The following is a 13,644-nucleotide window of genomic DNA, read 5'->3' as shown; positions in this document are numbered from 1 at the left end:
ACAAACATACATACAGTGAAATTGTGGGGGTAACATGCCAGGCAAGATGGTACTTTCCTACAACAACCATGCCAGGATAGTTAGCTTTTGCAAGGGACACCTCTAAGGTGGCCCGGGTATATTTAGGGATAAATCCAAGACTGGCACCAGTTTGGATTTATCATTCTGAGTTGTTTGATACCAAACAACCCAGGGTTCAGAGTAGCCATTATGTAGCTGGGAAACTTGTGTTGAGTAGTGTCCAGCACATGCATTAAAATGGCTGCTGTGTTCACTCACTATGTCCCAGGTTTGACAAGGACACAGTGAGGGCATATTGCTCATGCAGCTATGCCCTCAAATATAATATGGAGTACCCTGCCTTAGGGCTGTAAGGCCTGCCAGAGTGGTGTCTTACCCATAGTAAATGCGGTGTATGGTGGACAGGACACACAGGTAGTGTGCAATGTCGAGTTTGTATTTTAGGTTTGGACCAGAAAACTCAGCCTGCAATGACAGTGCTGGGTGCATCTGGATGCATGGCCCTAGAGGGTGGCACAATCAGTGCTGCTGCCCTTAGGGGCCTACCCCTAGTACTCCATGCCCTGTGCACATAGGTACCCACTTACTAGGGAATTATAGTGGTAGTTAAGTGTATCCAATTGTGTCAATGCATCACAACAGATTTAGGGAAAGAGCTCTGGCCCAGGGAACCTTGTTAGCATGCACCCTGGGAACTACAGTTTCTAGGACACATCAACATCAGGCAAAAAGTGGGGGGATAACCATGTCAAAAAGAGGCCTCCTCTCACAATAATTCAAGAAGCTCACTAACAATGTGTATACATTCTAGATCTGGGGCCAGCTTAAGAAAGAACCAGATGTTTACAAACACAAACAGGCAAAACAGTGTCGCTGCTACTGATCCTGGTCAGTAGGAAAGTTGTGAACAGCATAAACCTCCTCTTGAAACTGAATAAACTAAAAAAGTATACCACCTGTAACACGATCTGAGGGAATTGTTATCCCAGCCAATTGGGCTCTCAATAACTTGCAGGACCCTGCATTTCTATTCCTTGTACTTCTCAAATGATATCTTGAATCGTCAAAACCTTCTAAAACGTCTGAGACGTTTCCTAGAACTTAATGAGATGAAATTGAGGGACGTACTAAGTGTAAAATTCTTTAATGGTGATAAAAATTTAAGATATACTAATCGCACATGCTATATTTGGGAGCTTATTGCTAACTGCATCATGGCAAGAAGAGAACAGCTAGTGTCATGGGGAATCTTGGTTTCTCAACCTCCAAGAGTTAAATATCCTGATGTTTTGAGGCCTGTAGCTACATATAACTCTTTACTCCTTATTAAATGATAAATGCTTGCACCTATTTGAAATGGCCAGATGCTCGTCCTTTTATTCTCATGAACATTAGAGGCACTCCAGGTAAAAAGACTGGTCCCTTGCCTCATGGAGTGTTAATGTGCAGAGCTATGAGAATTGCATCCATCTCTTCAGCTGCACTATATTATATTGTCTGACTGTCTCTCATCAAATGACTATGGCAACAGCACCAACAAAAGAAAATCTGTGCCGTCTACTACGCCCAGGAGACTGGTTCCTGGTTAAGAAGCATTTCTGTAAAAGCTGCCTCGAGCCCAGGTGGAAAGGGTTCATCAAGTGTGCCAGACTCCCACTGTGGATCCTCATAATTCACACAAGAAGATTGAATATGGAAGATGAAGAGGTGGTGACAAGAACAACTGATTCACAGAGTCAAGCTCAAGTTCACAGCGTGGATCCAGAGGAGAGAGAAGTTGGAGAAGTGAATCCTGACACTGGTGAAGTGGGTGAAGTTGCTGATGAAAGTAAAAGTGAAGATCCTAGTGAAGTTACCAGTAGCCAGTCTTGTGGGAATCCGAGAGAAGTACTGTTGCAACGTCACAACATCAGCAAGAAACAATTTCTGATCAAGTTCATGGAAAGCTCCAGCTGAAAAACTGTGTCTCGAGAATCCTCAGGGGAGAATGCAGTTCACAGTGAGTCAAGTTTGGATTGTGAGTGAAAAAGACTGAAGGGTAGTCCCAAGTGAAGATACAAGAGTTCAAAAAGGTCATTGAGACGATTAGTGGTCTAAGGCAGTGAAGAGAACTTGTAAAAAGAGGCAATGGGAAAATAAAGAATAGAACTAGAAATAATTGAAATTGATTCAGAGAACAGTGATTGTGAATTGCATGTTGCCGAGAGATCAACAAGAAAGAGAATCCCAAAAGAAAAAGTATGCTTCACCTGAACAGGCACATCTGGGATCTGTGTCTGAAGAACAGTCAGATGTGAAAGAATACAATTCAACAAACTGTTGCCAAATCATTTTCGAAGAAAGATCATCTTACTTTTTTGCAGATCTTGATGGTCATGAAAATTTTGAAACTAAGGTTTTGAACTCTGCAGGTAATTATTATTATTTTGAATTTCCACTAAAGTACTCTGATAAAGAAATATAGTTTTGAGTCCAGGTGAAATGATTAAAAAACTCGAAAACGTTTGATTATTGTTTAAAAAAAAAAAAGAAAGTCTTGAATTCTTTGGATTGTTATTTTGAATGTAGTAGAAATTGCATACAGCAGATACTGTAAAATTGCTAGCATGTGTTCACTACTAATAATACTAATAGTCTTAACTGGCCTAATATGCCTAATTTCTCTGGTTGGATATGTTTATTCACATGTTAAAACAACAACATTACATAATAGAATTGAACAAAGCACGCTGAAACATTAGGAAAGTTTAGTAATTTTAAAGATCTCTGCAAATTTGTTGAAACAATGTGTTGAAATTATGAGAATCAAGTACTCCCTGGTGTGTACTTTTCTCCCTTCTTCTGCAGGTGAATGTACTACCACCGGCAAGCTGTCAATTTCATTTAGTCTTTCATGTAGTGTTTTTGCTAGTATATTTAGTAAACAAGAGTTTTTATTGACATACTTTTTGGATTTCACCGCTTCTCTAGAGGACCTACATGTTTCTGAAGATACTGGGAATCTGGTAACCTATAGTAAATATTTGTATACAGTCGCACAAACTAACTTAAAAATTAAAGTGCAGTATGTGTGTAGTTTGAGTAAAGACGATCATTAATTTGTTAAAGAATATAATGAGAGGAGAGTGAAGATTTTGAGAGGGTAGAAGGATGAGAAGAAAATGACAAAACAGATTAAGGCTGAAGAGGAATTTAGGTCTCCAAATTTGCAACCAAGGTTTAGAATGAAGCATCTGAGAAAGGGTAAATTGTGTATGGTGCATCATGAACCCAATAGGAGTGAGTAGTAGCAGTAGAGTTTGTGGGAAAGGGTGAGTGTGAAAGGAGTTATGTTGTTAGTGGTGATTCCCTGGTTGGTGAAGAGCCTCTGTATGTGGTAAGACTGCCTATTTCCATCTACAATGTAATTTGTGGTTTCTTGCTATCTGAGCGCGCTATTGACATGTCCTTTGGGGTGTAAGATTTTAGGGATACCCACAACCACAAACTCATCACCACAACTACAATCACACCGCTACCACATCATCAATACCACTATTGCCATTAACAATATCACCACTATTTTTGCGACCATCATCAACACTGCATCAGCACCATGTTCTTGTATGTTTGTGTAAGAGCACTCTGCTTGACAGCATTGTGTATCCATTTGCAAGAGGACGAAGAATGTTGGCATATATGTGAGAAAGCCTACAACGTATTTTTACATTTATTTTCCATTCACAAATATTCTTTCTTGTATGCTTGAAAAGTTTCACCAGGCACATGCTCTCAAGTATAATACTTAGAACATCTTGTGACATCTCCCACAGGGTGAAGCCTCCTGTGCAAAGATACTTTTTCTCTGTGATGATAACATTTCTCCCAGAGAGAAAGTTCTTTCCCAATACAAGAAGCAAAGCTGGGGGTAATTCATTTTCCATTCCATCCTTGCAATGGAAATTATTCAAGCCCTTGGAATTCAGAGGCTTGTTGGGATGGAAGGTGCTCTCACTAGGTTTCCACAGTAATATAAAGTATGAGGAAAGTAATTATAATACTTGGTGTTCAAGAAGGGAGGAAGACCACCCAAATTCTCCTTAAATTAATTTAACGTTTTAATAGCTCTGAGGACACATAAGTGGAGCCATAAGGTTTTTCATATGTAATTGTTCCAAAGTTTATTACTTACATCCCAGTTGTTCAAATAGCTTCCAGGTAATTTTGACAAATCAGTCAGTATCTCATGATTAACTTCTCCTCATTCTTGAGTCATCAGAAACTTTACAATGTACAGAACAAAGCCAACATGTATTTCGTCGATGCTGCATAACTAGCAGCTTACTTCTTCAGGGCTAAAATAAATTCATACACAAGAATAAATATAGGGAGGAGAAAACTCATTTGTATGCAATCTCACCAAAGTTACCCGTGATTGAAGGGGAAATTTGAAATGTGACACAACAAAGTAAAGTAAGCCAATGGAACACTGTAGATCAAGCTCTCATAGCAGTGCCTTCGCCAGAGAAACAATCATCACCTGTGGAAAAAGTAAAATTCTTAATTCACGGTGAACTACATAGTAATGGAAGCTAATAGGACACTGTATATCAACCACAACCACGTGGAACATGCTCATCTTGATCCAAAGTAATATCTGACACCATCAATATATTTGTACACCATCCATGAAAAACCTTCCTACCTAGCACTTGTCACTATGAATACGTCTCCAAATGAAACATGGTAAAATCAACCTAAAATTAAATAGCAACAACGCTACGTTATTACTTGTGACACCTATTACAATACAGACCCCCATCACTGGATGCTCAGTATCACCCTTACTTTGTAAGACAGAAAATCCAAAATGAGGAAACACACAAATATACCAATCAATTTACACATATCGTAACTCATTAATTAAACTACCTCCTGTAGGCACCTCAGTCATTCAAAAGTGAGGATATTAGATGCCTTCCAATATGTATAATTATAATTTCTACACAAAGTGGGCCTATTCTCAAGTAACCACAATCTGTGTTATCAGATGATCATGGCATGATATGAAGCATATTCATATAAAAGGTGGACAAGCTATACGTAGCGCGTAAGCAAAGACATAGTAATACGTGCACCAAGACATTTCACAACCCTTCGATAACTACTCGTAAATAAGCAGTGCTCTTTGAGTAGCGTGTTCTCATCCGAACCCACTAATAATGGTAGAGTCACTTCAACTAATTTAAGTATTGAACAAAAGCAAGTGCATGGAAAGAAACATCATGCTGAACATAACGTATAATCGAAATTAAACTGTAATGTATACTTAAGAGTCCCACTATTTGTTGAAGATACCCTGTAAATAAACATTGTACTTCAAATCACGCTTAAACATCATTATATATCAGCAAATTAATAAGCTCTATTCTCATTCGCTGAAGGAACAACACAAAAGTAAATTTACAAGATCAAAACGCCATACCTCACAAATGAAGGGGAGAGTACTCTTTGTTGTCCTGGGCGCTTGGCCATTCCAAAGAGTGGCACTTGGGTGCCATCTTAGAATGCCTTAAGTACGGAAATACTTAATCATAGAGTGTGGTGACTCCAGTAGGCTAGAACGTAAGGGAGAGTACTCCCTATTGTCCTAGGCATCTAGCCATTCCAGAAGCTTGAAACACGGGCGCCGTATTACAGTCCCTTAAATTCAGAACCATATAACCACAAAGTCTTGTGATATCAAACTAGAATCCACAACCTTACACTTAGGCATACTTTGTTCCTCTGTAAACGTAACCGCTATAGTAAGGAGAAATATAGATAATCACTTCATTACTACTAGCTAGTACTGTACAGTGACACCCCACATTCATAGTAGGACGACAGAAAAAGCATTGTCTTATGACTGCAGTCTAAAATACAATTTAATGCCCCTTTATGAGAGGAATTTTAGTTGTCGCATAGCGTCACCAGTAATTCATCAGTGACTCCATTCAAAAGGCGCTTGTTCCCAAATTGTATCTAACTGCTATCACATGATAAATCGCTATTGAATACACTGCTAAACATCCTTTTCAGACCAAAGTAACAACTAACGTAAATCAAAAGCATGCAACCCATACAGTGCCCATAGCAACATAACAAAATCCAGGGTCGGGCTATATGCTAAAGGGAGTCATTCAGATAGTAAAGAGTATATAAAACCCATTTCCAATCATAGTGACAGCTAATAAACACAGCATATATTTACCTGGACATCACGCCACACAGTCTTAATACCCCCTATGTAAAATACATCAATAGTAGTTGTATTTCAAAATTCATAACACATCAAAGAAACTATTATCCATGTATGAGGGTCCTAAGAGGACTTAAAATATAACCAAATGAATGCACTGCAAACGTTATCCAGCCTATTCACCTAGAAAGTAATGTAATTCATGATCAGTACTAACACCCTCCTGAACCGCTTTCAGTCTCAAGATCCACAATGCTTCTCGTTGCCAAAGCCGCAGTTCCTGATTACCACCCCTCTGATCAGGTTTAACGGTCTCTATGCCATGAAATAATAAACCTTTATGTAGACCTTGCTTGGTGCATGCTCATGTATGTGAAGAGAACGGGTATCTCTCATCACCAAATTTGACTGTTCTGAAATGTTCAGCAATCTTCTCTTTAACTGGTCTAATAGTGCGCCCTATGTACATTCAGTTAAATCTGCAAACCAAAGCATAAATCACATAGCATGATGTGCAATTTATAGTAGTCCTCAGCGGGTAAGTGGGACTATTATTATAAGCAAATGAGCTAGTATCCTTAGCTATCCTACACATGGAACCACTCATGCGCAACCAGTCATGTGATCATGTGACCTTAAGGTAGCTGGGGCTGATTATATTTCTTATTGGTATGCCCTTACGAAAGGTAATACTTGGATATGTTGTGATAAATGGGTTGATCCTGTCATCATCAAGTAAGAGGTGCCAGTGTCTACTTAGTACCTTGCTACTGTCATCAGTGTTCCTACCATATGTATATAAGAGTCTAATCCTCTCTGAAGATTTGTTTAACATTCCTTTGTGTTTACTAAATGTATGTTCTCTGTTCAGCTTACGCACCCCAGCAGATGCTCCTCTAACCAGCTGTGTATCATATCCTCTCTTAAGAAATACAGCCTCAATGTCTCTAGGATTATGTTCAAATTCTTTACCTGAACTGCAGTTTTTGCGTGCCCTAACCATCTTGCCATAAGAAATGGCTTTTATTTGGTGTTTGGGGTGGGCACTAGTTGTGTGGAGCATTGCATTGCATGCTGTTTCCCTGCAATACATGTAGCTCCCTAATCTAGTAACATCAACACATAATTCCACATCCAAAAATGTAATCTTCTTAGGATCATATTTAACCGTAAAAGACATGTTACACGTATTATTGTTAAAATGAGTCACAAACGTCAGTAACTCTTCCATGGTCCCCATCCATACCATCAACATATCATCAATATATCTTCCTCAATAGTAAATGTGTTGTATCCATTTAGTACCCTAATGGCCCCAGACCCACTCCCTCTCAAACCATCCCATGTAGAGGTTAGCGTAATATGGAGTGAATCTGGAATTCATTGCAGTTTCACAGGTCTGGTGGTACCACTTACCCTCAAATGAAAAAACATTGTTATCCTGGACAAGGTGTATACTTTTCCAAAAACATTTCAGTGTGTAATAAGAATTTAATAGATCTTTTGTTGAGAAAATGAGTTATGGCTATTCTGCCAAATTCATGCAATATATTGGTGTATAAAGAAACAACATCTGACCAAACAGTATCCAAAGAGTATCATTATGTAAGTTCAATACATGCTTCGTATCATGAATACGTGAAGGTAAGTTCATCACAAATGGTTGACTGATTTGTTGAAATTACATGGAAGCTATTTGAACATTTGGGAAGAAAGAAAGAAAGTTTGGAACAATTACGTATGAAAAACCTTATGGTTCCACTTATGGGTGCTTGATGCTATTAAAACTTTATTCAAGCCCTTGGCTGGAGTATATTTCTGACCATCTTCAGGGTTTTAAGAGTTCAGTTTGGAGTTTAGGCATGCCCTCAAACGTACATGTTTGTTGGTGTGGTTGTCAAGCTTTCTTAGCAAACATCACATTTAAACACCCATTTTTCAACTCTTGCTGGGACTTACACCTGTCAGGAACTCTTTTGTGAATTACTAGCAAAAATTAGGTATTTTGGTCCTACATATAAATGTATGGCTTAAAGAACCTTTTGTTAATGGGGCCCATTGTTTGTGTGCTATGAGTTAAGAAAGAAAGCCCAGGACTATTGGTGTTGTAGTATAAGGGCTTTCCCTTTTGGGTTTTTATTCATCTGGCTACATAATAGCTTTTTGTATTGTTTCTCAAAAATTACGTTAGTGATAGTTAATTGCTAAAGATAAAATTGCATAAGAAAATAATCATGTGACATTTTCCTGGCTTGCAGAAATGTACATTTCACTCAAAAAAGTTGGGTGAGGAGACGACCTTTGCAATCAAGCAGCATTAGAGAAACCACACACAAAACGTTGGGACCTAACTGTAAATGTTTTGTAATCAAATGTTCCTTTTTTCCAAAATGACATCCATATCTAGCTAATAATGGAAGTTGAAGGATATGTAGGTTTGCTGTCCCATTTCAGTTGAGTTCACTGGTAATTTCCATGTCTAGGGCCTCAAGGCAACCAGCATTTCGCAGCGAGAGACATGCAAGAAATCTTCGAAATATGAAAAATAAACTCTCCCCTACACGACTTAGTGCAATGAGCAGAGGAAGATTGCCACCCGTAGGACAAGGAAGGTAACAAACAAAGGCTTATGACTGTGGCCAAACCTAGAATACTACTTCCTTGAGTCTTTCACGGCATTCAGGACCAGCAAAGCTAAGTAGAAAGCTATGGGAGGCAGTTGCTAAATGTTGATCAGTGTACAGAAAAGCATCTATATCTGTGTCTGTGAATGATATATTGGTGTCTATATCTCTCTCACTCTCTCTATCTCTCTCTATATATATATCTGTCTGTTTGTCTATATATATGTACACACATATACACATATATGTACACACACATATATATTTATATATTTCTGGTAAATACAATTTATGGTTTTACAGAGGTTAGACATACTGGCATGGCTTCCATCTTTTATCTCCAACAACCAAAGCCATGACATATTTCTAGGACCTCCATGTGAGAGAAATTTACATTCACCTAAAGGGGTGTCATTTACATAGTAGTTATCCAGCAAATCTGATATGGCCCTGGCCTGCATGGGTCAGTGTTAAACTAATGTATGATTAATGTGCATTGGAATAGGTTAATATATGGGTTAATGGCAGATAGACACCTGTTACCAGATTTGGAGAGGATGCTGGCAGTAATTTGAAAAATTGCAAAAGGCATGACTCTGATTTAGATAAACCTTTCTTTTAAATTTAGAAATTCAGATGTACAGTTCACATCTCAGCAAAGTCTATTTGTCATTCTGAAATCCAGATAGATGAGTGTGCACATTTTCACAATTTTACTATTATTAAGTGTCACATTTGGACGGATCTTTTAGTTCAGCCCACACAATCAGATACTTGTAGTTCATTTGCCTTTATTTCGGGTTGTTTAGCCCTTTCTTTGTAAAAACATCAATCTCACTTGATTATGATAATTTCAGATTCTGTGGAATAAACATTTCCAGCCCTCAACTTCCTCTAACTCAGGGAGACCAAAAAAGTGTTGTTTGTTTTGGTGGCATCTCTTTTATAGCTCCTTGCTAAAAGCTAATGATGGTGTCACATGGTCATTCATCCTGAGATACAGGGTTGTTACCCCCCCCCCCATTAGTAATGTGGGCAGTGTAGAAGAAACATCTGGCACATTGCACCACCAAGAGGAAAGAATCATCCCATAAAAGGGCATGCAGGACTGTGCCAGGTGGTCCTCCCACTGATCCGTTACATGTCATTGAGTTGAGCTATCTGGCAGTGAAGCATCAGAAGTTTTCAAGACAGTGATTGTTTTTAGGCTATGGTGGCCCCTTAGAATTGATTCAATTCTGATCACATTTTTTGCTAACTCACATTTTACAAAAGTCAAATAACTGCTGCTATTCTGAGACTTTACTTTAAAAAAACTCGGGCCCTGGTGAATATGGTTTCAATGATTGTCAGAAAGTGCAGTTTGTCTTGTGTTCTTGATGCACTTTTCAAGATGTGTGGTTGGTCACAGGGTTGGGCTGCTCACTCATGCTGCTTCTGCATGTTGCTGCCTGCTGTCAGACCTCGACTTCATGCCCCATCGTGGCAAGCTTCCTGGATGCTTCCACACCTCTGGAGGATCTAGGACATCTGGACGCTCCATTTGTAAGGATCTCTCCTTTTATCTTCACCTGAGAACTATCCTTTGCAACTTCAGATGTCTGTTTTATATATATCTACCATCATTGCTCATTTTGCAGCACACCAGCCCTTGAAACTACCTGCAATTTATTTATTTTATTTTCATTTGCCCTCCTGATGTTTCATCAGCCTGTGCCTGTGCTACAGGGTAAGGCAGTGTTGCTCCTGTGTCTTCACTTCATAAATAAATACATAAATGCAATAATCAGCGGCCCTCCTTCAGCTCCGCCCCGTCTTTCTTTGCAGTGTCCCATGGAGGCTTGTTCTGTGGTATTGCTTAACTTTTATCAGCTCTTCTGATGGTGGCTCCAAGTCCTTCATTTTCCTGATTCCTTCCAGATATTTGAGATTTTAGTCAAGTCATGACCTGCTTTTTGCATTGCATAACTTGGCTTTCTCTTGTGCATCTGTTACCACTTCTAACCAGTGCTAAAGTGCACATGCTCTCTCCCTTAAACATGGTAACATTGGTTTATCCCCATTTGGCATATTTAATTTACGTATAAGTCCCTAGTAAGGTGCACTACATGTGCCCAGGGCCTGCAAATGAAATGCTACTAGTGGGCCTGAAGCACTGATTGTGCCACCTACATAAGTAGCCCCTTAACCATGTCTCAGGCCTGCCAACTGCAAGGCCTGGGTGTGCAGTTTCAATGCCACTTCAACTTGGCATTTACAACTACTTGCCAAGCCTTAAACTCAATTTTTTCTACGTATAAGTCACCCCTAAGGTAGCCCCTACTGTAGGAGGCTGGCCTGGCTTGTAGTGGGTACCAAGGGGTACTTACACTCTGTACCAGGTCCAGTTATCCCTTATTAGTGTAGAAGAGGTGTTTCTAGCAGCTTAGGCTGATAGAAGGTAGCTATAGCAGAGCAGCTTAGGCTGAACTAGGAGACATGCAAAGCTCCCACTATACCACTGGTCTCATATGCACAATATCATAAGAAAACACAATACACAGATATACTAAAAATAAAGGTACTTTATTTTTATGACAATATGCCAAAAGTATCTCAGTGAGTACCCTCAGTATGAGGATGCCAAATATACACAAGATATATGTACACAATACCAAAAATATGCAGTAATAGCAAAAGGAAGTAATGCAAGCAATGTAGAAGTACAGTAGATTGCAATAGGAGCACATAGGTATAGGGGCAACACAAACCATACACTCCAAAAGTGGAATGCGAACCACGAATGGACCCCAAACCTATGTGAGCTTGTAGAGGGTCGCTGGGACTGTAAGAAACCAGTGAGGGTTAGAAAAATAGCCCCCCCCAAGACCCTGAAAAGTAGGTGTAAAGTGCACCTATATTCCCCAGAGAGCACAGAAGTCGTGATAGGGGAATTCTGCAAGGAAGACCAACACCAGCACTGCAACCAAAGTGGATTTCCGGATGAGAGTACCTGTGGAACAAGGGGACCAAGTCCAAGAGTCGCGACAAAGTCGAGATTGGGCAGATGCCCAGGAAATACCAGCTGAGGGTGCAAAGAAGCTGTCACCGGATGGTAGAAGCTGTGGATTCTGCAAGAACGAAGAGGGCTAGAAACTTCCCCTTTGGAGGATGGATGTCATACATCGTGAAGAAGCTTGCAGAGGTGTTCCCACGCAGAAAGATCGCAAACAAGCCTTGCTAGCTGCAAGGGTTGCGGTTAGGGTTTTTGGATGCTGCTGTGGCCCAGGAGGGACCAGGATGTCGTCACTTGGATGAGGAGACAGAGGGGGCGCCCAGCAAGTCAGGGAGCCCTCACAGAAGCAGGCAGCACCCGCAGAAGTACCGGAACAGGCACTTGGAAGAGGAGTAAACCGGAGCTCACCCAAAGACACAAAAGGGAGTCCCACGATGCCGGAGGACAACTCAGGAGGTTGTGCACTGCAGGTTAGAGTGTTGGGGACCCAGGCTTGGCTGTGTACGAAGGAAATCCTAGAAGAGTGCACAGGAGCCGGAGTAGCTACAAATCACGTGGTACCCAGCAATGCAGTCTAGCGTTGGGAGGCAAGGACTTACCTCCACCAAACTTGGACTGAAGAGTCACCGGACTGTGGGAATCACTTGGACAGAGTTGCTGAGTTCCAGGGACCACGCTCGTCGTGCTGAGAGGGGACCCAGAGGACCGGTGATGCAGTCTTTTGTTGCCTGCGGTTGCAGGGGGAAGATTCCGTCGACCCACGGGAGATTTCTTCAGAGCTCCTGGTGCAGAAAGGAGGCAGGCTAATCCCAGAGCATGCACCACCAGGAAACAGGCGAGAAAGCGGCAGGATCAGCGATACAAGGTTGCAGTAGTCGTCTTTGCTACTTTGTTGCGGTTTTGCAGGCGTCCTGAGCAGTCAGCGGTCGATCCTTTGGCAGAAGGTGAAGAGAGAGATGCAGAGGAACTCTGATGAGCTCTTGCATTCGTTATCTAAAGAATTCCCCAAAGCAGAGACCCTAAATAGCCAGAAAAGGAGGTTTGGCTACCTAGGAAGGAGGATAGGCTAGCAACACAGGTAAGAGCCTATCAGAAGGAGTCTCTGACGTCACCTGCTGGCACTGGCCACTCAGAGCAGTCCAGTGTGCCAGCAGCACCTCTGTTTCCAAGATGGCAGAGGTCTGGAGCACACTGGAGGAGCTCTGGGCACCTCCCCTGGGAGGTACAGGTCAGGGGAGTGGTCACTTTGTCCAGTTTCGCACCAGAGCAGGGCTGGGGGATCCCTGAACCGGTGTAGACTGGCTTATGCAGAGATGGGCACCATCTGTGCCCATCAAAGCATTTCCAGAGGCTGGGGGAGGCTACTCCTCCCCAGCCCTGACACCTTTTTCCAAAGGGAGAGGGTGTAACACCCTCTCTCTGAGGAAGTCTTTTGTTCTGCCTTCCTGGGCCAAGCCTGGCTGGACCCCAGGAGGGCAGAAACCTGTCTGAGGGGTTGGCAGCAGCTGCAGTGAAACCCCGGGAAAGGCAGTTTGGCAGTACCCGGGTCTGTGCTAGAGACTCGGGGGATCATGGAATTGTCTCCCCAATGCCAGGATTGCATTGGGGTGGCAATTCCATGATCTTAGACATGTTACATGGCCATGTTCGGAGTTACCATTGTGAGGCTATACATAGGTAGTGACCTATGTATAGTGCACACGTGTAATGGTGTCCCCGCATTCACAACGTCCGGGGAATTTGCCCTGAACGATGTGGGGGCACCTTGGCTAGTGCCAGGGTCC

The 13,644-nt window shown here is 41.4% G+C and overlaps 1 protein-coding gene across 1 annotated transcript in view; it reads left to right on the top strand.

Annotated features, from left to right (window-relative positions):
- The window catches only part of LOC138257190 (probable E3 ubiquitin-protein ligase HERC1), an 805,868-nt gene that overhangs the window by 490,902 nt on the left and 301,322 nt on the right, over positions 1–13,644 (top strand). Inside the window, exon 42 of the mRNA XM_069205891.1 lies at positions 1,500–1,908. Within this exon, the coding sequence (XP_069061992.1) occupies positions 1,500–1,908 (409 nt within the window). The remainder of the gene's footprint in view (positions 1–1,499; positions 1,909–13,644) is intronic.

This window comes from Pleurodeles waltl, chromosome 1_2, assembly GCF_031143425.1.
Source record: "Pleurodeles waltl isolate 20211129_DDA chromosome 1_2, aPleWal1.hap1.20221129, whole genome shotgun sequence".
NCBI classification, from domain to species: domain Eukaryota; kingdom Metazoa; phylum Chordata; class Amphibia; order Caudata; family Salamandridae; genus Pleurodeles; species Pleurodeles waltl.
The sequence above is the reverse complement of the archived record's forward strand: the minus strand, read 5'-3'. Positions and strand labels throughout refer to the sequence as shown.